Source organism: Phoca vitulina, unplaced genomic scaffold (genome assembly GCF_004348235.1).
Source record: "Phoca vitulina isolate PV1807 unplaced genomic scaffold, GSC_HSeal_1.0 scaffold1, whole genome shotgun sequence".
Classification (NCBI taxonomy): Eukaryota; Metazoa; Chordata; class Mammalia; order Carnivora; family Phocidae; genus Phoca; species Phoca vitulina.
The window spans coordinates 62,240,302-62,265,390 of NW_022589704.1; the positions used below are offsets into that span (position 1 = coordinate 62,240,302).

At 41.1% G+C, this 25,089-nt stretch overlaps 1 protein-coding gene across 2 annotated transcripts in view; it reads right to left on the minus strand.

Moving 5' to 3' along the window:
• Positions 1-9,333: 9,333 nt before the first annotated feature.
• NOSTRIN (nitric oxide synthase trafficking) overlaps positions 9,334-25,089 on the minus strand; it is a 60,974-nt gene continuing 45,218 nt past the window's right edge. For both annotated transcript variants that reach the window (XM_032408674.1, XM_032408683.1), the window contains 8 exons: positions 22,776-22,874; positions 22,555-22,680; positions 18,503-18,611; positions 17,541-17,629; positions 14,622-14,747; positions 13,579-13,693; positions 12,399-12,488; positions 9,334-10,029 (listed from right to left, as the gene is read on the minus strand). In XM_032408674.1, the coding sequence (XP_032264565.1) occupies positions 9,893-10,029; positions 12,399-12,488; positions 13,579-13,693; positions 14,622-14,747; positions 17,541-17,629; positions 18,503-18,611; positions 22,555-22,680; positions 22,776-22,874 (891 nt within the window). In that variant the 3' untranslated portion in view covers positions 9,334-9,892. The remainder of the gene's footprint in view (positions 10,030-12,398; positions 12,489-13,578; positions 13,694-14,621; positions 14,748-17,540; positions 17,630-18,502; positions 18,612-22,554; positions 22,681-22,775; positions 22,875-25,089) is intronic.

Genomic DNA, 25,089 nt, shown 5'->3' on the forward strand with positions numbered 1-25,089 from the left:
TTTGAACCATGCAGTGAAGACATTGAGCTGGTTGCCTTGGCAAGGAACTCTGAAGGGTTTCTTTCACCTGCAAGTTACAGAAATGAAGATTGGGGATGAGAAAAGAAATGAGTACCTTCCACTTAGGGTCCATTTCTCTTCAAGGACAGCCATGCTTCACTTCTAACCTGGGGGGTGGGAAGGGCAAGATCCGGAGAACAAGACCAGGTAGCAGGAAAGTCCCAAGATTTACTGCTGGGATCCAAAGACAAAAGCATAAAGAAAAGTGTGCTATCATACCAAACAGAGGGCCTTAAGCCATGGAACTTTATACTGATATGTTTTCTCAGCTGGAAAATTGATTCATTCTAAAATAAGACTTGGTTAGAGCTGGCCACCTTAGAGTAATGATAAGGAATCCAAGGTACTGAGAGTTTAAGGAACTTCAAGTCACACAGCTGGTAAGCATTGGAGCTGGAATTTAAACCCAGGTGGCAGTCTGGCACCTAATCCACGAGATTCACCTGGATGACACCTCATGCTTTTCTGTGCTGTACTGTAGGGAAAGTATGTGAAGATAATGTTCTTAACAAAGATTCTAGACAAACTTGAACTTCAGTAATATAACTTAGCCTTTGTGTTTCTATAGAAGTATAATGAATAAGATAAAGAAAGGTAAACTGTCTTGAAAGCAAAGGAATACATTTTGTCTGGATCTTTAGGAAATACCTTCACTAAGATGATAAAAAAGCTTCAAATCTCAGGGAAACAACAGCCTTTAGGAGCTGAATGGCTCACTAAGGGCAGTCTCTAGGCCTGAAGACTACAGTCATCACCCCGGGTCTTTATCGAAATGTCAGATGGAGGGCTATTGACTTATGTTTAAGTCTTTATCCATTCAAATATAAAGACCTTAATTTTTGAGGGTCACTATGTGCCAACCCAGGAATATTCTGGAATTGATATTATTAACGTATTAGCTTAAATTATAAAGTTGATACATTATGAAAATTTCACTCTGAATAAAAATACACGTGAAAGGCAAACCAACTATTTCATTAAGTTTGCTCTTTTTATGCATTGTATTTAGGATGGTATATTGCAAAACTAAAATAATTTTAACCATTTAAAATCTTCCTGATATGGAAATAAAACACAAGATACAAAGAGAAGAGATTTTCCTAAATGAAAAAATATGCACAAGTATCAAAGTAGATTAAAACAGAATCCAAATAGGGTAGACTTATCCACATTTTGTAATAAAATGAACAATGAGATCTTTAAAAATTAAACTCAATCACTAAATTGTTTAAATTAAAAAAAAGAATTGGCACAAAATCTGTTAAAATGTTCTAACGGTTTAAAAATTTCAATTTCCCAGTTAAGGAAGATTACAGTGTTGCTTCTCTTCCAACTCAGAAAATTCCTGTACAGAGAGAATTAGTTCTGTGTTGATTTGTGTACCATGACAGTGAATTGCCTATTTTGTGATCATCTAGCATAGTGTCTGGCACATAGTAGGAGCTTAATAAATATCTGTTAATGTTGAACACATTGTCCAGACTCAACAGAAAAGTATTTAATATGAAATCAAAATTATACCTCTGAAAAAGAGCTGACTTGTTCAATAATACCTGCTTGTGTGTTGCTGCTATGTTCAGCCATTTTTAGATGGTAAAGATGGACCTACTGGGAATTCTTTTTTTTTTTAATTTAAGATTTATTTATTTATTTGAGAGAGAAAGAGAGAGAGTGAGTGAGCAGGCAAGTGTGGAGAGGGGCAGAGGGAAAGAGAGAGAGAGATGGGGCACCTGGGTGGCTCAGTCGGTTAAGTGTCTGCCTTCAGCTCAAGTCATGATCCCAGAGTCCAGGGATCAAGTCCCGCATTGGGCTCCCTGCTCAGTGGGGAGTCTGCTTCTCCCTCTCCCCTGCCCCTAGCCCTGCTCCTGCTCTCTCTCTCTCAAATAAATAAATAAAATCTTTAAAAAAAAAAAAAGGAAAGAGACAGAATGTTCAAGCAGGCACCCCACTGATCGTTGAGCCCCACCTACAGCTCGATCCCAGGACCCTGAGATCATGACCTGAGCCAAAATCAAGAGTTAGTCACTTAACCATCCAAACCACCCAGGTGCCCCCCCTACAGGCAATTCTTGACTTAATGACAAGCTAATAAAGAACAAGATTCTTTCTGAATAAAGATAAGGGTTTTATCTAAGTAGAAATAGAGTCCACTTTTTTTTTTTAAAGATTTTATTTATTTATTTGACAGAGAGAGACACAGTGAGAGAGGGAACACAAGCACGGGGAGTGGTTAGAGGGAGAAGCAGGCTTCCTGCTGAGCAGGGAGCCCCAAGCAGGGCTTGATCCCAGGACCCCAGGATCGTGACCTGAGCTGAAAGTAGACACTTAATGACTGAGCCACCCAGGTGCCCCAGAGTCCACATTTTAAGTAAACTAGAGGAAATATAAGCTATTTAAAATCAGCTCCTTGGGCATCTGGGTGGCTCAGTTGGTTAAGTGGCTGCCTTCAGCTCAGGTCATGATCCCAGGCTCCTGGGATCGAGTCCCGCATCGGGCTCCCCCTTCTCTGCGGGGAGTCTGCATCTCCCTCTGCCCCTGCCTGCCACTCCCCCTGCTTGTGGGCTCTCTCTCTCTCTGTCAAATAAATAAAATCTTAAAAAAAAAATCAGCTCCTTTCTTGGTATCATAAATATATCCTGGTGGGAAGTATAAACAATGTACAGTGTGGCATGACGTGAACAATGTTTAGAGTTTAGACATGTTATCCCTTTCTCTCAGCAGCTAGCTGGAAGCAGCTGAGGATAAGGTCTTTAATTGGAAAGAGGAAATATTTGAGATTCAAATAAATGTGATCTGTATAATGGTAAATCTTGAATATTCTAAATTGTTTTGTGAAAAGTTCTGTTTTCCAGCATCAGAATGGTATTGTGGAAAAATCCGAGAATTAAGATGTGGTCTGGTCTATGGTACATGATCTTAGGCAAGTCATCTAACCTCTTTGAGCATCAGCCATACTGTACCATGTGTAGTTTCCCAAACTTGACAGTTTCTTTTCTGTTGATCAGGCCAAGGAGGTTTGCTTCTATTCTCAGTTAATTAAAAGTAATTACCAGGAACGTTTGTTAATATTATCATGTTTTTTTCTGCATCTATATAGATTTTTATCTTTAATCTGTCAACATGGTGATTTATATCAATAGATTGTTTAAAAATGTTGAATCAACCCTGCTTTCTTGGAATAAATCCGATTTAGCCATGATATATGATCTTTTTTTTAAAAATCGTGTTGGATTCAGCAAATACTCTATTTTAAATTTTTATATCTATAGCCATAAATGAAATTGGCTTATAATTTTCCTTTGTATATTAACTCTGGTTTTGGCATCAATGTTAACTTAGGTCCTAGACCCTTGAAAATAGTTCGGGTGTGTTCCTTTTTTTCTATTTCCTGAAAAAGTCTCAATGAGATAAACTGTTTTTGAATTCACCTATAAAATTATCTGCGCTTGTGTTTTCTTTGTAGGAAGGTTTTTTTTTTTTTTAAAAACTACTCATTGACTTTCTTTAATAGTAATTAAATTATTGAGTTATTCTATTTCTTTATTTTTTTAAGATTTTATTTATTTATTTGACAGAGAGAGGGAGAGCACAAGCAGGGGGAGTGGCAGGCAGACAGAGAGGGAGAAGCAGGCTCCCCGCCGAGCAGGGAGCCCGACGTGGAGCTCGATCCCAGGACCCCGGGATCATGACCTGAGCTGAAAGCAGATGCTTAACCGACTGAGCCACCCAGGCGCCCTGAGTTATTCTATTTCTTGAGTGAGTTTTGATAATGCATATTTTTAGAGAAATTTGTCTTTTGGGCTTGCTTTTTTTTCAAATTAATTGGTGTAAAGTTGTTAATCATATATAATTTTAGCTTTTAGATATCTGCTGCAGCTGTAGTATGTCCACCTTTTCCTTATAAATAACATTTATTTATGTTTTTTCCTCTTATTCTTGCAGAGGCTTGCTCAATTTATTAATCCTTTCAAAGAACCAATAGGTGGCTTTGTTTGGTATTTTATTTTGCTTTATATTTCATTAACTTTTGCTCTTTTTTTCCTTTTTATTTCTTTCCTTTCTTTGGGTTGATTCTGCTCTTGTTTTTATAAATCCATAATTAGGATGCTTAGTTCATTAATTTTAGCCTTTCTACTTTTCCCTATAGCATTTTAAAGCTGCTTTCCTAGAACTCCAGGTTTTAATGTGTAGTAGCTTTATTATTTTTTATTTCTAATATTTTCTAATTTCCATTAAGATTTCTTTGTTGACCATGGGTTATTTAGAAGTTTATGTGTGCTTGTGTGTGTGTGTGTGTGTGTGTGTGTGCACGTACATCCATGTGCTTATGTGCATGCAGGTATATGTATGTGTGTTCTCCAAATGCAGATGCCTTTTAAATTATCCTTTTCTTAATAATTTCCAGCTTATATTGTGGTCAGACAATTCTAGAGACTTACTCTGTGGCCTAGTGCCTGATAAATGTTGTACATGTGTATTTTCCAGTGGTAAGGTGCAGCCCCTTCTTTCTCAGCTTCCGGTAACTCACCCCATCTTTCTCATTTGCTTAAGTGTTCCTCAGCTCACTTTCCCCAACCTCCTCAACCTGATTAATGCCTCTCCTAAATGTTCTCATACCCCTCTTGATGTAGCCCTATTATAGAATTTATCACAGTGTATTATGTTTTTTAACTGGCCTGTTTCCCTTACAAAAGTGAGACTGAGACTCTTCGAGGAAAAGGACTTGTTGTCTTTAAGACCTAGAATTTAAGTGACAGATCTATAATGTTCCAGCCACACTGTACAGTAACTTCTATTTACCCTTCCAAATCTAGTTGAAAGACCCTACTCCTGACAATGGTGATGTGAGAAGGCTGGGCTATTCTGCCCCACAGAAACCATATATAAACTGGCAAATTGTTAAAATGACCATTTCAGGGTAAGCAACAACCATCCCAAAAGCAAGCAACAACCTGGGAAATGTTTATTCATGAAAACCTGCTAGTGAATTGGATGAGAATGGCGAATTTATAGTCAACAAGCACATGGAAAGATGGTCAGCATCATTAGTCACTAGGAAAATACTAATTAGAACCACAGTGAAATTAAAATACACCTGCTAGAATGGCTACATTTAAAAGACTGATAATATCAAGTACAGACAAGGGTATGCAGCATCTGGAATTCTCATACATTGCTGGTGGAAATGCAAAATAAAATCGTTACTTTGGAAAACAATTTGTAGGATTGTTTTTAAAGTTAAATACACAGGAAAAAAATGTTAAATACACAGTTAACAATTCTCCTTCTAGGTATCTACCCAAAAGAAATGAATTTCCCCCCCAAATTTGTTCATGAATGTCTGTAACAACATTATTCATTATGACCAACAAAATGTAGTAGTTGCCCCCTTATCCACGGGGATATGTTCCAAGACCCCCAGTAGATGCCGAAACTGTAGCTAGTACTGAACCCAGTATATACCATACCTATGAGAAAGATTAATTTATAAATTAGGCACAGTAAGAGATTAACAAAATAATTAATAATAAAATTGAACAATTATAACAACATACCATTATAAAAGTTATGTGAATACAAGTTGTGGTCTTTCTTTCTGCAAGTATCTTACTGTATTGTACTCACCCTTCTTGTGATGATGTGAGGTGATAAAATGCCTGCATGAGGAGATGAAATGAGGTGAATGACATAGGCATTGGTGGCATCGTGTGAGGCTACTATTGACCTTCCGATCACAAGTCAGAAGGAGGATTATCCGCTTCCAGACCCTGGTTGGTGGAGTAGGGAGTACAGAGGAATGGACTGAGAGGGGAGAGCTGTTTGCTTCTCATTCTCTAGTATCAAGATATGGCCCATCCCATGCTTTCTTTGCCAATGAGATTATGAAGTAAGTGGCTGAGAAAGAGGAAGAAGAGTCTCTTTTGAGAGAGTGTAATGTAGTCCAAAGTGTTCCTTCTTCCCTGGGCCAAGGGTGAACATGAGAAAGAAGAGGAAAAGGGGCCCCTAGGTAGAGCAGCCCCCACAAGGGAGAAAGACTGCTTCAACAAAGTCCCCAACACCACTCATCTTTTAAAACTTATTGGTCAAAAGGAGGGGATATTTCTATTTTAGAGCTGACTCCTTGGATATATTTCTCCTTCAATGGTGCTCCTTCGCTGGAGTGTCTGCTGTAGTTTAGACACTATTATCAGGATTCCTTCAAGTAAGCAGTGGTTCTCAAACTTAAACTTGCATTAGAATCACCTGGAGCGCCTGCTAAACCACAGATGGCTGGGTTTCTGACCCAGTGTAAAGTGGGAGCTGAAAATTTGCATTTTTTAAAAATATTTTATTCATTCACTTGAGACACGGAGATACAGAGAGAGAGCATGAGCAGGGGGAGAGGCAGAGGCAGAGGGAGAAGCAGACTCCCCGCAGAGCAGGGAGCCTGATATGGGGCTCGATCCCAGGACCCTTCCTGGGATCATGACCCGAGCCGAAGGCAGACGCTTAACCACCTGAGCCACCCAGGCGCCCCGAAAATTTGCATTTCTAACTTAGTGCAAGGTTACATCGGTGCTGCTGGTTTCAGTGCTACCGCTGGAGAATCTCTGGAGTAGCAGAAAAACTCAAGTTAGAAGCCAGCTGAAACTGAGATCAGCAACACATTTGCCATGGCAAATACCTGGCTAGGCAGGCTCCAGTCCTTTCTAGGCACTCCCTTGGAGCGACTCCCTTTGTGTCCCCAGATCTCCATCATTAGCCCTCGGCTGTGGAGGTCTTTGTCTAGCCAGGTTAGTTTCCTTTCTCTCCCAGGTCGGCTTCTCCTTATTCCACAGTTCCTCTGAGAAAGAGGCTTTCACTGTATAATTCTGTGCAAGTCTGTTTACTCCAACCTCAGGCCAAAGCTACTTTCCTCCCATTCCCATGACCCCTCATGTGAGTGGCTACTTCGCTCTCCCCCTTGGGCAGATTTCCCCAGCTGCAGGCACCCACGCATCCCCGTAGTTTCCCTAAACTGAGCTCCCATCTGCATAAGCACAGCCTGGATTCTCTGGCTTGCTGATTTCTCATCCGTGGTGCTGCCCAGTGGGCAGCCTGGGAGCCCGGCTCGCCATTCTGGAGCCCAGCATACGGGAATCTCTGACACTATCCATGTAGCTCTATCCTTGTAGCTGTACTCCCTCTACAAAAGGTTCCTGCTCTTCTCTGCTGTGTCCCCAACCCTGGTCCAAGTCCCAGTACCACCTGATCTTGCCCCCTGCCACCCCTCCAAGCCTCTCTTTCCTGGGTTATCCACTCTTCCTGTGTAACTTTGCCAAAGACAATAGGACATGTTATTTGATTCTAATGCACTTTTCTTGTTCTAAGTTAGGCTGATTACCCGCCAAGGCCATCAAGACTTTGGGGGAGGTGGGAATTTTTTGGAGGGAAGAACAAAGTTACACGATACTCAAATTACTGTCAGTTAAAGCCTTATAATACTATGCAATAAAATTTACTTTACCCCAAACTGGATATTATATTACTTTTTGATAGATCAGAAGGCACTTTAAGTGATTAAAGTGCTTTTTGTCATTATAAATGTTAATTATTATGGGCAATTAAAAATGCAAAATGATGAAATTAATAGATCTTTCTGGTTGATAATATGATAGATAAATCAGCTTGTATTCTATTAGAAAGAAGATAAAGTAGAATAACGCCTTCTGATGTTTTCAGTGAAAATCTGGCTCAGACCTCTACTGCTTATATGTCAGGCTGTTGATGTTGCTAAAAACTTCCTGACATATGAAATTGCATAATGGAATGTAATTATGAAAGCCTAACTAAGAGTTTAAAATTATTAATATTAAAAATTATTTTATTCTGTATGGAAGACTTGTGTACATCATTAATCTTCACAATATACACTTAATTTTTATCTAAATGTAAGGGATACCATTCCCACCTGTCCAATCAGAAAATTCTTGCCCTACTAAAACGATATTCAACAAGTCTGCTCTACCCAACTATATTTGTACATATAGTTTGACGATAGTATTTCCTTGAACGTTAAAATTTCTATGTCACAGGTGCAAAAAGAATTTGCAGCAATGTTACAAAACAGGAAAACCATTTATGTTTTCACAAAGTAAAACAGATTTACAAAGGTAGAGGGGCATCTTTCTTTGAAAATTACTTCCAATGGAGCTTTAGGGCCCAGCCACCATTATCATTACTTTTTCTACACAAATGATCTGTTGTAGGCTGTAGTCAATTGCTACACAATTTTTTATACATCAAGGCTTAGTGGAAAGAAGGAAGATGAAGAGGAAATATAAATTTCAATTTTCCGTTCATGGTCTAATGGCCTATTACTCAGCCAACTTTCTACACGTAGAAAGCCTTCATTAGTACACCATTAAGGATGACATTAAAACTTCTGATCTGTTCTTCTAGGTTGTAAGTTATGTCTTACATAACAAATTTTACTGGAGCTCCTTCAGATCTGGTATCTATGTCTATAAATATCTCTATTCCTGCTATAGAAGTGTAATGGTGCAGAATATAAAAAATATATGTACCTTGGTTTGAAAAATTCCTTTTGAAAGTGCAAAATTTAATAAATTAAAAAAAAGAGGTAGGTGGCACAAGAGTAATGAAATGGATTTTAATTACTCTAATGTCACACTATCTGGTACAAGAGTAAATATGCCTGGATGTTTCTATCAACACTATAACCCTCCATTCAGGAGAGTGGGATCTCCAGGCTGATTTAGGTCATTTTCTGAAAGACGCTGCTGTACCACTTCTCTCCATTCTGAAATGTTCCCCTTGGGAAAAATTTGAGGCCTACCCTCTCTCAGCCCCAATGTTTTCCCATTAAAGGGCATTTGGGGAAGCAGCATAAAGCTGCTTCTCTCTAAATATTCCATTTTAACAGTAAATGTTGGTTTCTAGAACTTTCGATCCAGAGAGACTCGTTAGCATTTAAGGTTCCTTTCACTAAGAAGCTGCTTAGGGTATTCTTTTCGTAATGACCTACTTGGGAAGTGCAAATTTCTTATCTCTAAATTGGTATATGAAGTTTCCAAATGGACAAGGAGGCAAGAGATTTCAGGCACTGTCTCCTTCCTAACCGTTTCCTAGCCACTTCGTTCTTGCTCTCAGATCCCGAGCCATCTCCGGCTCACACCTGACCTCCCTTCTAAGAGCAGTTCTGGGTGTGCACAGGGCGTATATAAGAAGCCACTGCCTCAAAAGCTTGCTGGCTGAGGATGGAACTCCATTCTACACTGAGCTCCCCTGCCTAGTAGCCAGACATCTTGTCTACCATCCCCTCTTCTGATCATCGGGACTCTTGGCCTCAGCTCCCGATCCTCTATTCTACCCTCTCCTAACCTGGAGTCTGACCTGCCAGGCTCTGCTGAGCTCTTCATCTCATTCTTAATCTGTTCTTCCTCACCTCCCGGGCCCTGCTAAACCCCTCACAGGCCTGCTCTGGCCTGTTGCCACAGAATCCAGACGAAAAGGACATCTAAGTCCTAATCTCTGTGGTGCTACCAGAAAACTATGTGAGTTCAGGCAAGTGGCTGAACAGTCTGAACTCCGTCTCTCTCCCTGTGTGACCCCGGGGGCTGTGTTGGGGCATCTCTAGATGATTTGAAAACTCTAGTTGCTGTGGGGCCTCTTTCCCGCCTCCCTCCACTTTCCATCTTCTGATTCTGTTTCAAGCAAACAAGCAAGAGTGCAAAGTGTGGTGACACACGGGTAAGACTCCATTCTCTATTTGTAAGGATTACAGCATTTATCTTTATTTGCACTGCCCTGTACAGCTGACAAAGGAAGGCGGTGTGTTCGGAATCTTGTTTTATGCCTGGGTAGCCGGGTTCCCAGCATTTGAAGGGAGCTCCTCCACATAAGCAGCAGGAAAATGGCCCTTTTTTCCATTCAGGGAGCCAAACCACCATCCTTCTTCTTGTTTCCTGTATATAGTCACAATGTCGCCTGTGAAAATGCATATTTAGTTAGACAAATGGCTCTTTGCTATTTAAGCACATGCCCGAGCCTAGCTGGTAGGACAGTTTTAAGGAGATTCTGCTTTCAAGGAGTTACTTGGTAGCATCATTCTCTGCACATGATTCAGATGAAGCAAAATTTATCAAACACTTCTGTATAAAGCAGGCATAATGCAGAGAATATTAAAAAGAATAAGGTAATAGGCAATCAAGTTATGCCATAAGATAGTTTCATTAAAAACAGTATCATATGGGATCATATATACTTCTTGTGCTGGATGGCTTACTCTGGATACAGCCTATCAAACTTTTCTCAGTGTCTGTGTTTTCAGGGTTTCTCATGTTGGTGGCCGAGATAGTCTGGTATGGTGATTGTGAGGAGTATGTCTCAGCTACCAGACTTTTCTTTAGATCAAGACAGCTTCTCTCCATTACATGAGCCAGTTTTATAGTCCAAAGTTCCAACTCACAGCTTTGCACAGAAACACAACTCCCCGTTCAGCAATGTAGATCGCTTTAATAAAATATCCATTTGAAGACAATACTTTTTAAAGCAATGAATCAAATACACAGATTCCTAAGAAACACATGGCCCTTCTCTAGTTCCCTCTTTTTAAATAATACTATTCTGATATTAATAACCCTAAAGCTTAACCTGGTGCCCCAAATCCTCTGGCTAAATCCTTCTCTTGTGAGAAAGAGTCCTTCCCCTCTGGCTGTTGACTATACATCAAAGCAGAAACATCATCTTCCTTCAGGATCCAAGAGCTCCTCGATCTTGAGCATCCTTCTGAGGTAACTTTTCAGTCTTTCTTTCATTCTCTTCCCCAGTTATTTTCTTTCTTAGGTAAAGGACTGTCCACCCCTCTTCCATCCCACCTCTCTCATAAATCACTTTTTATTCTTACAGGAGATCATTCTCAGCCTAAGTTCTACCTCCAATGAGTTCTCTCAGGTCAGCAGATCTCCGATCAGCATATCGACACAGTCTACTAACAGGAATTCAAACAAATAATTTAAAGTTTTGTTGCCAGGTTCCCCAAGCCTCCGATGGCTCTGTTTACTTAAAGAACCTACTTACAATATAAAGTATAAGTAGACTTTGCTGCCAACAGAACTGAAGACAAAAAAGAGAATCAATTTATTGTGTACCTATGTAACTCAAAGCCAGGCCCTGGGGTCTAGGTGGCATCTGGGAAATGTGTTTTTTATTCACATGGGAAGTGGGAATACAGCATTTCATTTACTCATTTACTGCTGTAGGGTAAACCTAGGATGACATGATGAGGAACAAAGTGACTTCCAGAACACTTCCTACTTTTAAATAAAGGCAACATTGATTTAAGATGAATGGAAGAGAGGTCTACTTTCTATTTCCTTTTTTCTTATTTTTATTTATTTCTGAGCTAGAAGGAAAAGTAGTTGCTGGAAGAAATCTGGCTGGTGAACTGAAAAGGAAGCATCCGTTAACCAATAGCAAGTACGTGGTGTCCCTGTTGTATGGCTGCAAAATCCATCGTGACTTCCTGTTGGCTAAGCTCTCTCCTACAACACAACTCTCTTTCACTCACCTTTTCATTTCCGGATCTCTGCCTTAGCTTTAACATCCAAATATGGTTGCTAATTGGACACACAAAGAAAGTTGAGGCTAGTGACTATTTCTTATTTAATGATGAGGGTAACTCATGACAGCACACCTTTCCATGTTCAACAAAAATCTGTGACACAGAGAAGGGGGTCATTTCCTAGACTGGCCATAAACCACTTTTCTGAGAGGTAAGTGGGAGAAACATTAAGCTGGGAGTTCTCTGATCCGACTTCTAGAACTCACGCTTACCCTAAGCCATGAGAGGAAATCATTTCACATTCCTGTGTGTTTAGTTTTCTGAAAAAGAAAAAGGTGGGGCCACCTTTCTAATAACTTTCCATTACCGACACTCTATCCCAGTTAGCACTGTGATAAGAAGCATGACTCTGGGTTTCTGAGTTCAGAGCCTGTCTATCACTTCCTGTAACTTCAGCCAAAGTACTTAACCTTTCTATGCCTCAGTCTCTCAACAATAAAATGGGAATAAACAATAATACCTACCTCAAAGGGCTTTTATGAACTTTAAATGGGACAATGTACTTGCAGCAATGTCTAGCACTTAGTAAACACTGAATAAATGTTAGTTATTTTTATTATGTGACTTTTATTTTTGGCGTGCCTTATCTTTATGTCTCAAAAAGGGTGATTATAAACCTGAGATGATTTGATGTTGTAGTAACTTGTAAGGCTGTTGTAACAAAGACAGGAGTGTTACAAGTGAAAGATCTCAACATGGTAAGGCGATCAAACTATTTGAAAATGATTCTTACCTTTTTCCAAATTTAATTCATCATCTTGTCTGGCTTGAAAAGAATATAAAGCCTTGCAAAGACCACTGCCGAGCTGGGCCACACCGGAGGCTGAAAGTTGGATCCAGTTATAATTACTAATGCTGTGTCAGTAGGCAAGATGAATATGATGGGAAGCTCTTGAGTTATTTCATGGTGTGGTACAGAGCCTAAATATACTGACATCTTCTCAAAAGGAAAGTTTGTAATTTCACACAATATTCATTCCTTGGTATAGTACCCATTTATGATACACTACTATGTGTATGGACTAGGTATATGATATAATAAAAAACTGTATGATAATGTGGAACATAATAAGTCTGGAGAAAAAAATAATAAAGATAATTTAAAATTGTTTCCCACATGAACTTCTTTATCAACATCAGTTAGCTAATACGTATGGTAGTTGACGCATGTTTTGGAAAACACACACCAGTTTTGCCATTCAGGTAGAGATAGGGGCCTTGGAGCACGTGCTTGCTTCCATCATCCTGAGGTTCTGATGGAACTGTTTTTTAAACATTGTGACGGTGAGTCTTTACTACACCATGTAGACGATTATGTCCCGGGTTTTCCTGAAACTCTTCCTGCCAACTTCTCATCAAGAAACTCAAGAATCAAGGTTACGGAAACTATAGTTAAACAAGGGACAATGATGTGTGTGAATGTGTATGTGAGTGTGTGTGTGAGTGTTGAAAGGTGAAAAGTGGGGGGTGTGCTTTGGCAAATAGCTAAGGTCAGGCAGCTGAATAAAGGGAATAGGTAGGTCTCGGGATCACCGTATTTCTCACAGAAAGGACAGGATTTCCATGGAAGTTTGGAGAACGGTGTGGAAACAGAGCTTCTCACAATGGTTCAGGGGTGAATGTATGGGCAGCAAATTGCAGACTGTCTAAATAATATGGATGCTAGTCATCTAAGGGACCTTCTCATAGCTTACTTTTTTTTCCCCCAACCCTCTGCTTTTTTATTCCTTCCCACATTTTGGATTACATCTGCACAGAAAGCACACAAATGCTAACAAATTAATCAGTGCTAACCGAAATGCAAATTTCTTTGAGCTGATATATGCCCATGTGACTCTGAAAATAAAATGTAAATGTCACAATGTGCTTTACCAACAGAATCCGGCCCCAAATTATTGTGGGCATGGGATTACCTGTAGATGAGGAACTTGGGATTCTCTGCCCACCGGAAGATGTCCTGCTCACAACATTCTCTAATCTCTTCATCAGAAAAGGCCGAGATATTTTTACATAACTATGTGTCTGTTGCTGTTTAAATAGTACAAAAAAAAGAAGAAGAAGAAGAAGAAGAAAAAGTCATTTTAACAACACTGTCATCAAAGGTAATTTTGAAAAGTAACTCTTCCACATTCCTGTTTTCCTCAGGAATTTTTTTTTATTTTGGGGGGAGCATATAAATAAGTTATTCAATACTTTTCTAAACTCTGCTATAAATCTTAATCGTTTCTGAAGCCGTAATATTTTCAGAATTAGAAAATTACCACACGGTACAGCGTGCGTTTGCGATTCTGACCGGCAGCTCCAGGTCAAATAATAACATTCAGAGCTGAGCTTCCTCAAATTCAACTTTAATGCAAGTGAAATTGTCATGACTCTAAGTGATTGAGATCGGGTTCGAGTCCTGAGTCTCCTGAAAAGAAAAGAATCCCTTTATCACAAGATGGTTACAGCTCCCCCTTCTGACAGGAAATGGAAAACAGCTTCAAGGAGGAGCGACTCCGGTATATTCACGTGCTCATCCTCAATTCAACTAGTGTATTGCCGGGAAAATACACGGGTGTGAATTTTTCAAACTGTCCTGACGCTTTGCCCACATTATGTACTTTGTTAAATGGATGGGACTATTGCATATCACAAAACCTTATGATTTAGGTCTGTATGAAATTTTACTCTAAAAGCATGTCCAAAGAATAAAGTTAAGACATGAGGTGGAAGAAGGAACCCAAAGTGTTATTAGCTCCTTGTATTTAGTCTGCAAAGAATGTATTCATTTGCAATTAGCTCTTGTTACTGCACTCAAAAGGAATAAAAATAAATTTATCTTAAAATTCCACATTGGGATTTGAGATATAGGGCATATATAATTCCTAATAGCCTTTTTGCCCTGGTACTACTTGAAGCCACTCCATACAGCAAGCCCCGTCAAGAAATTACAACTCGTCTCTTAAATGTTTACCTTTTCTTTCCACTTGAAGATGGAGTTACTACAGGGATGGCTGGGTTGAGGTCTTTGCTCAAGTTCTGCTAACACCGATGACAGTTTGTAGGAGTTCGCTTGCAAAAGGTCTAGTTTCAAATTGGTCTGTGGATACATCATTTGGCCATGTGAGTAAATTTCTAGAAAATGAGGCACAGCTGGGTGGGTAAAGGGATATCAGGATAACTCCCAAGATGACAAAGAGGTCTAGAAAGGTACACATTCAACTCATGCAGACAGGCACAGAAAATGTTAAAGAGAGCAAAAAGTGGACACTTTAAGCACCTTAAAGGAAAACCCTGGTTGTTGAGTGCACCTTATTCCGGACTCTTATAAACAGGATAAACTGGAAACCTAGATAGATCAATATTTTGTGGTAACAGATAGTTTTACTCACTTTTCTGTTGAGGAGTGAGAAAGGGGATAATAAAGTGTTGATTACAGGAGGTAGACTTTCAGAGGGCTTTGAAGAAAGGCAGTTGAATGGCTCAGCATTGTGAACACAACTGAACTCGTATCAAATAGAATCAAACTAAAATGGTGTGAAGTGGGTTTTGTTGTTGCTGCTGCTGGTGTTATTGTTTTTCTTAAAGAAGTGAGGTCTTATATTACCCAAAAAGTTTGCAGTAACACTTCTGGAAACTGGAAACAATATTCAGGAGTATTTGGGTATAAAAATAAGTGAAGCTAAAGATACACTCCTAGTTCTCCATTTGACCTCCTGTTCCCCATTTGACCTTGAACTAGAAACTTAATAAGAGCTTCTTTGACAAGCTGTGTTCAGTCAGGGTGACTGGAATCTAAGCAATGGAAGGGGCCAGCTTATCCCATCTCTTCTTCACCACTATTTCTCCCTTTTCCACACCTCCAGCATGGGGATTCCTAACCCTACATCTCTGCCAGGGGGCCACAACCATGGACTGAACACCTCTGATCAATGGGGAATGATCCACTGCATTGTGGGGCAGGCTTACCTAAGATGAAATCAAAACCCACCGCATACCTTCTACCATTAGACCTAGTCTGCATCTGAGAACATCATAGGGCAAGCCTCCTTCTTCCTCTGTGTGGTGCTCCTTCCCATATCTGAAGACAGTGTCTAAATGTATTCAGTTTCTGCAAAAATTTCTCATAGAACATGCCTTACCAACATTCTTGCTTCAAATATGGCACTTAAAGGACCAAGAGACAATGAATGGGGAAGAATTTAAATGAAACAGAGTTTCTTCCCGCAAGAAACCTTCCCTGGGGAACACAAAGTCTACCAACATCGCCAGTTTCCCTCCACCAGATGCAGGGGTATAACCAGGTTAGATGGGTATTTGGCATCCACTACTTGAAGGTTCATATTGGCTCCATCATAAACACCGTGAATTCAGGGGGCAGACCCTCTCCGACCTTGCACCCTCTGCTGGGTGAATCAGGCCAGCATGTACCCAGATGATCCCAGTACGTGTTCTACGCTGGTAATGACAATGAAAAATTCTATGCAAGAACAACCGAAGAAATAAACTTACAACTTAACACCATCACAAAATTCTCCACATGACTTTATTTTGGTAAATATTATTTGCATAGATTTAATAGACCAAACATTTTGCACTGTCACAGAAGATGTCCTACAGACTGCTTTCTAATTTCACAGGAACCACAGTCATGTGTCCCTGCAAGTGTGTTAGACCTCTGCCCCCAAGTGAACAGAATTCAGGCCTTTTCTTTTCACTAAGAGTGTTAGGCTTATTTTTACAACAGCTCCCCCCTCTGAAGGAAGCCTCAGCTAAAAAACAGATTAAACTGTACTTGGCTGTATCAGTCTCCTTTCCCCAGAGAACTACTGACATTGCCTATTTGGACAGAGGTATTAGGTACCTGCGTTCACAAGAGAGTTAGGCTACCTACAAGGTACCGAGAGCTGGCCCAGCTGCCCGTATCCTTCAAAACATTGCTAAAGATTGTGTATCTCTTCCTGAATTCTTCTCAGATGAATTCCAGTCAACTTCCTCTCTCTCTCCCATCACAGCAGAAAACCTGTATCTAGCACATGTAGTTCCTAGTATCTGATTGTTTTTATTCCTACGTAAAATTCACAGGCCTCTGCTGGCCTCCTTTTTCACTGTGGGTGCCTCTGAAGCGGCCACATTGTCCATCGCTCCCCACAAAAGCCCGGGCGGGTGGGGGGTGCTGCTGTGGGCCAGGCTCTCAGCGAAAAGGCCCAGAGATGTCCCTGCCCTCTCCTGACGCGCCTCCCCTCCCCTCAAAGACCACCTCAGCCTCTAAACGTTTTTCCCTTGTTCTCAGAAGTTTTTGCTACACACCCCAGACTACCCTCTTCCTTCTGTGCGGCCACAGTTTTCCTTTTTCCTGTTATTTTCAGAAGCCCCTGACGTTAGCTGACGGACAAATGGAAAATGGACTCTTCATAGTTACCAGGATTTTGGCTCTCCTCTGTGCACAGGGCTGGCACTTTCTAGCTAATACTTTATCCTCACAATAACCCTTTGAGGTAGGTACTGAGAAAAGTAAAGTCCCAAGTCCCTGGAAAGGGCAGAGCGAGATCCAAATACAGGCCTTTCTGAATGCAGACCCTGTGTTTTTAATCACCTTTCTTAACCGGGTTAAAGTACACATGGTTTCCAGACCCTGATGGAATTATTCTATTTTGGGGAATTCTATTTTAGGCACAAGTGGTTTCCTGGAAGAACACTAAAGCAAACATGTCTAAGTAGCTGAATTTTTCCAGATCCCTCAAACTGCTGGTCAAGGAGGCTCTCTGACTAGATTGTTCTATGTCATGAGAAAAGAAAGGCAAGCAGAAGTCAAATGGGCCCAGAAAACAAGCATTCTAAAAATAGCTCTTTCATCATTAAATCTAGGAAAGTGGATGCTGCCAATATTTACCTCGTCCATCAAGGCTGCTGTGATTTTTTGACTCTCTGCGTCCGAGAAGACGGGGTCCCTGGAGTAGGACTTCAGCATGCGTTCCAGGCCTGACAATGAAATCACCCTTTTGGTCACCACTGCCCATCCTGTCTTGGAGGGACTGAGACGGGCCACGCGCAGGGGGAGCCTGAGCCCAGAAGTCACACCAGGAGGATTTCCCAGGGCCTGAGGCTCTTTCTCTTTGTAGTTGCTACTAACTTTTACTGAATGGGTGGCCTGTACCTTCATTTAATGAAAGTTGAGAAATTCTGCTGTTTAAAAAATCTTGATTGTTATTTTGCAAGATGAGCTTTTGAATCCTCCTTGTGGACCCAGTCTGTGGTCGGTTCCCAAAACTATCCCAGTGTTAGGCTCTCCCTCCCTACGGTAGTTAAGTTTCTAAACATCTGACTCTCTTGGATTTCCTAGCAGGGATTACATTTCAATATGTTGTTCTGGTCCACGTCAAATAAGCTCCACAGATCAGAATCACAAGCTGTTTTTATTATCCGTATCGCTTTAGAGCTGCTTCACATTCTGACATCCCTAACTCATCTAGAAGGATAGTTTAAAAAGAAATAAACAAGGAAACCAAAAGCTGTGTGCACAAGGAGGTTTACCATGTTTTAAACCAAACGAGTTGTCCCTCATTCCAGACAATTTCAGAAACACGGCAAAATGCTATTGTTTCTGGAAATGGAGACACAGTGCTTGTCTAGCTCTCTCAAATAGACCAAAATGTCATTCTCAATCTGTTTGCACTCTCCTTTCTTCTTTCCCATTTTTCTTTATTCACACATACTAGCTTTGACACATGATTCTTTAAATGAGGTGATCCTTGCCCCAATTAGCAGAAGTGGACTCACCCTACCTCTGAATGAAACCTCTGAGTAGGAAGAACACTTTCCCTTATTGGGCCATTCACAGGTATAATTACACACCTTCCTGGTCTCTTGAGGCTTTTTCAATATCTTTTTGCAGTCTCAACAGTTTTGACTTTAATGAAGACTCTTGTCGCTCTTTATTCATTGCATTGTTAAGATCTTCTTCCTTTAGGGACAAAAAATGATGCTTGACAATTTAAGGAGAAGAAGTAAGGTTTGCTACTCCTAGTTGCACTGAGAATTTCACTGACAACTGTATTTAATATTAACTTGACAGAAGAAAAAGTAAAAAAAAAATAAAGTCAGGATAACCTTTGGTTTTATACAGATTGTCCTATCTGTTCTAGACCTGTTTAGTAGGAAAACATCTTGTCCACAACTTGTACGTACACAGCTGAGCACTTTCTTTAATAGAACACATTATTGTTGGAGGGGCGCCTGGGTGGCTCAGTCGTTAAGCGTCTGCCTTCGGCTCAGGTCATGATCCCAGGGTCCTGGGATCGAGCCCCACATCGGGCTCCCTGCTCCGTGGGAAGCCTGCTTCTCCCTCTCCCACTCCCCCTGCTTATGTTCCCTCTCTCACTGTGTCTCTCTCTGTCAAATAAATAAAATCTTAAAAAAAAAAAAGAACACATTATTGTTGGAGAAAGAGCCTTACTATAGTTATTTCATAGTTTCTTGATAAGTAAATCTATTCATTGGATACTTTACCTATTAATCTTGATTCAAGTTAGAGTCCTTTAAAGCTCCAAATGTAGCATGGTGTGTTTGCCGGGAGCCAGGACTGCCTCAGGAGTAGAACAAATGTATGCTGTGCTCTGTTCTGTATTGGCCGGCTACTGGGAACACACGAGCTCTTCCCAGGATGGGTCTATAATTTAGTCAGGCCTTGAAGCATACATTAAGAGACCTAGCAATTCAAGGCCACATTCATTCATGAGTGGTGCACACAGGAACACGTGATTCAGCGAGTGCCAGGACATGGAAGTTGCAAGGAGGCTAGAAGACTTAACCAGAATTTTTCGGTCAAGGGGAAGGAGGGCAAAAGGGTATCCAGGGCAGGAGAAATGGCACAAGGAAAGGACAGAGGGAGGCTGCAGGGGAGGTGTCAGGAAAAACACACACACCAGTTGCTTGAGCAAACACCGTGGAAGGAAAAGTTGTCTTGGCAGTTTAGGCCAGATTTTCGGGTTGAAGTAGGGGATTTTGCCATAGAAAATGTGAGAACTGTTAACAATATCTGAGCTTTCACATCCATTATTTCAAGGGTCGAATGAAAAAAATGAAGATGTCAGGGTCAGGTGGGGAGGCGGCTGAACAGGAGTGTAGCAGACGGACAGGAACCCGTGGGGCAAGAGGGGACACTAACATCTGAAGACAGAAGTAGAGGAGTCAGGACTTTGCTGATACGGAAGGAGAAAAACAAGAATCCTGAAAGTGGGTGGAGAGATTAGCTTTAGATAGATTGTCATGCAGCGTGAGGATTTAGAGCAGAGTGAATAGCCTTGATAGGAATAATAAGGTATAGATAAGCATATTTGACTTACATATTGTGAATTGTATATTATAAAAGTTGATATCTTTATTACATGTGATTCTTACAACAACTCTATGAGATTGGTTTTATTTTCCCCATTTTCCCTCTGACACTCAGAGAAATAAATGAAGACCCAAAAGAAACAGTTTGAAACCCAGGACCTCTGAATCCCAGGGTTCCTCCCCATCTGCTCCTGCACATGCCCAGCCCCCACCCCCACCCCCTGCCCTGCAGCCCAGCAGCCCCCAAACCAGCCTGCGCTGAACTGCAAGGCTGCCTGACTCCACCCCTCTGGCGCTCCTCACTGGAGAAATGCACATCATACCCCAGCTCTGGCTCGGCTGGGTGCCAGGCCAAGACTTCATTTGGGTTGTTTGGGGATGCCTATTGTTTACAAATGTATTTCCAGAAGTGGATCCCTGCTGGCACAACTCAAGGATAGAAAGTACTGCTGTCCTTTAACTTTCTTAAATTCGTCCTTCTCTTCCAAAGATTTTAGAAAGATCAATATTGAAGGTGGCAGATGAAATTGCAGATGCAACCTTCTGAGCATGGCCTTCACGGTAACCTTACAAATATTTTCACACCGATCACCAGCCCCTCAATACCTGCACTTGGATCGTTCTCTTGTCTTACCCTAGTCCCTGTACATTTCCAGTCTATGCTTATTGCCAATGTCTGTAAGGGCAGATTCTGGGCGTGTTTTGCTTTGAGGATATTAAGGAAATCCCATTTACCCACTTGGAGATACGGTCCATTCTCTTAGACAACAGACATGTAGTCATTAGCTCTGGGGCCCTGACTGTTCCATAGAAATCAAAACTTCCCATGGGCATGTCAATTACAGATGAACAGTCACGGCTGCCTCCCTACATCTCACTAGAAGGCTACTCACATTTTCAAGGAGAATGACCCCTATTTTACTGACAGGCTAGTCAATAGGCGCTTTTTATAAGAAAGTAACAAATATATTTTATTGTACATTTTCCCATCTCAGGGGTTGCCTACGCCATTTGGAAGAGAAAAAAAAAAAAAAAGACGAGAGCTTTCCGCTTATAATCAAATCTCACTTTCCACTTCCATCGCTACATTTGTTTCTGCTTCGAACAGACCCTGCTATTGCTAATTCGCTTCACTTTTGCCAGGGTAGGAAAAAAAGATTTAATTCAAGAAATAGGTGGCCACTTATGGCTGTTTGGAGGGTGGGGGAGGGGAAGGCTGCTCAGGAGCCGCTGTTGTGTCTAATCTAATTGCCTTTCCTCCTCCTTCATCGCTTGTTCCCTGCGCAGGACTCCTGGGATGTTGACTTCAGCTACACTTTGAAGCCTATAGGAGGCCATGACCAGTAGGCTAGTTCTCCATACAGGGGGAAATGAACCTTCTCAATCTGGACCTTGAAAGTCTGGACGAAATACAGCAGAGGAATTCTTCCTGCAGATTGCAGTAATTAATGATCAGTTCCTAGAACACTACAATTAAGACTAACAAGAGGGGAGCAGAGAACAAAATCTTTGAGGTGTGACCCAAGAAGACAAAGAATTTCCCCCCAGATAACAAAGAAGTGAGATGCCTAGGCTGTGACCAGGCACACTGATCAGTGTTTAGCAAGTTTCATATAATAGTAGAATCACCCAAATGCCCTCAAAATAAGCTTCTGTAGTATGGTGTGAGGTTTTCAAAGGCAAGGACCATGAAGAATGTTGACCATGATTCCCACCTTCGAGGAGTCCTGCCTTTGTTCGATCCCTTCCACGTACACTTACTGACGTGCGCTTGAACTATTGGGCTGCACTTATAGACTTGGTTCTGACAAATAGAATACGAAGAGATGTCACTTCTGAGATTAGCTTATAAAGACTACTTGGACACTACTAGTGTCCAAGATGGACACTAGCTCTGTCTCTTTCGGATCACTAGCTTCTAGGGGAAGCAGGCTGGCCTATCGTGAACTCCCCACAGGTGGAGAGAGCCTGCATGGCAAGGAGCTGGTATCTGCAGCCACCAGACTGGGGGGCGGGGGGGACCAGAGGCCTGCCATCTGCCACGTGGGTAAGTTCAGAAGCAGGTCATCTCCCAGGAGAGCCTTGGCATGTCTGCACTTCTGGCTGACACATTGATGGCAGCCTTGTGAGGGACTCAGAGGCACCCAGGGAAGCCACACCTGGACTCCTGGCCCACAGAAACTGTGAGATGATAAATGCTTGTTTTAACCTGCTAAGTTTGGGGGTAATTGTTATGCAGCAATAGACAACCGATATGATATACAGTGATTATTTACAGGTCCTGAAACACGTCTGCCTGGGATTACTCTAGAAGACTGAGCATAAAGACTCAGTCTAGAATCCCGTTTGACTTTCTTCCCTTCCAGAGGACACCAAAGACTTATTTCTATTGCCCAGTTTATAAACCACATCCTTTTCTTTTATTTATACAGACTATGAAAAAAATCAATATTTTCATTCATAAAACAAGATATTTCCTTTACGATTGCTCTCAATGTTTTTCCAAATGCATCCCTTAGCCTGTGAATGGGGTTCCCCATCAATGGGACTTCCTTCCATTCCATACTTACAAAGTAATCGGTTAATAGGAACTCGGATTTATTTTCTGTGGATGAAACTGCAGTTTCTTCCATGACAGCCTGGGTATCTTTTTCCACATCTATCTTGCTGATGGCACAGTGAATCTGCGTGTGGCACTGCAATGCCAAGAAAGCAGAACAGGGTTGCTGAAGAATGTTTCCTGCCAGTTCTTACCATGCGCATCAGAAATAGAGAAATCTTTACTACTCACTGTGGTCAGAGTTTGGCCAAAAACAGAAATATGTTGGGTGTATTGGTTCAAGTTATTGTATAAAAGTTTAATTCTTTCCTTCTCCAGTTCCAGGATGCTCTGAAAAGGATGGAAAATGACAGAAAATGAGCCAGTTGTTGTGCAAAACTAAAGGCACCCAGCCAGGCTCTGACGCACCCCAAGAAAGCCTGCAGGAACGGTCAGGTTAGTGCCTTCTGATGATCTCATTTCCAGGCTGCAGTGGGGCCGATGCCCAGGACAGGATTGTGATCTGGTGAATGTCCTGTTTATCCTCATTTAGGACTGGTTTAACTCACATAATTTTCCCAGACTGTTTTGGCCCAAAAGGCATATAGGCTGATGTTATTGGTTACCTGACCTTCACAAAGAAAGGGGAGAAAAGAGATCATTTGAAAAGCATCTGTGAGTTCCTTTTTTTCTCTTTTTTTAAGATTTTATTTGTTTGTCAGAGAGAGAGAGAGAGAGAGAGAGCACAAGCAGGGGGAGCAGCAGGCTCCCCACTGAGCAGGGAGCCCGATGTGGGACTCGATCCCAGGACCCTGGGATCATGATCTGAGCCAAAGGCAGACGCTTAACCGACTGAGCCACCCAGGGGTCCCAGCGTCTGTGAGTTCTAGAGAAGGAGTGTGAAGCCCAGTAAAACCCATGTCCATATCTTGGAAATGCATTCAGACTATTTGACAAGAGCAGGACCCCAAAGTCCGATCAGCTTTGAAATTATGAAATTTTAGGCCAGGTTTTAGGAACACATTGTATCCTAGTAAGCAGCTGTTTCCTTATTTTGACACGAGCTGAGCCATCAGCATCAATCTGAGACTAGAATCACCAGTATCTCTTGGTGGAGATGGTAATGGTTAAGAGATTTTAATTACATTTCAGGGAAATCATTAAAATGATCTATGTTTGCTCATGAAAAGAGGCAGAGATAAATTCCACTGTGCAAAGGGGAAATCCAGATCTCATTTAGTGAATTATTGCTTTCTATTATCTTGTTCTTTTGAATAAAATAGACAGTAGAGAAGCAAAATACTCTGGAGGACCTAAAACTGTCCTCCTGTGTCTTTATGATAGCACACATATGAGAGCGTGGTCAGAGTTAAGCAGGAACAGCAGATCTGGAGCCTGGTTGGGGCCCAGGCACCATGGTAAATCACACTCTTCATTGTTTTCAGTCCCGTTGTCCTGGTCTTCTGGTCTGTACCACTCAAGGAGTTTGGAAGGACTTCATTTTCATCTAAATTGCTTAAATAAAACTGATCAAAGAAATATGTTCTTTCTAGAGCAAGAACTCTCAAATTTTAGCATGCTTAGCAATCACCTAGACACCTTCCTAAGATCATTCAGAGGTTCTGATTCATCCCATTTAGGGAGGTGCTCAGGAATCGGAATTTTAACAAGCATGCTAGCTGCTTGGAGACATTGTCCTGGGACTATAAAGGGCCACAAAAAAATCTAATTTTAAAATTATTTATGATCCTTCCACCCAGAGCTAACCCATTAGCATTCTGATGTATTTCAGTCCTAGGTATGCGTGTCTGTACGATTTTATTTTTCTAGTTACCTAGCAAATTATTCAAATTTGTATCCTGTTTTTTCACGTAATGTTATACAAGAGTGGTTTCTCATGTTCGTCTCCAGAAACACCATTTAATACAGTCCACTGTGTGAGATTGCATACAGTGCATTTGATTCATTTACTCATCCCCTTAAGGTTAGCCATTTGAATTGTTTCCTTCCTTTTGCTTTTTATGTATTTTGAACAGAAATTGCTTTGTTTTTCAGCTATTTCCTCAAGATGGATTTATAGAAGGAAAATTATGTTTTTCACCGCGGGCTCTGGGAAAGAGCCAAGCCCTTCTGTCCTGAGGCAGCCGTTGTAGGCCCTATAAGTCACCCTCTCCCTGCCTGCATCTAAAGAGGTACAGTCACTACCCACCTTGGGGGTACTGTGAGAACAATCACTCAGATTATTTTCTGTGTTCTGTGGTTCAGATGAAGAACACTGTTGAGAAGGTGAACATTTTTAACGCTCTTGACATTTATTGCAAATGCCTCTCTAAAATAATTCCTTGAGTACTTACTGTTGGAACCAAACATTTGGCTCTTGGTAATTCTTAGTAGCATGGCTATTGTTTTTCAAAATATATTATAGATTATTTCTGCCAACTGAATTGTTTGTTCTTGGAAGGTAGGAAAGGTGACTTGAGCATGGTATGATTATGAATAGTAAGACTAATTAACATGTGGTTTGTGGAATTGGTTTTATTACTTCATAGCCTCACTTGAAACTTGA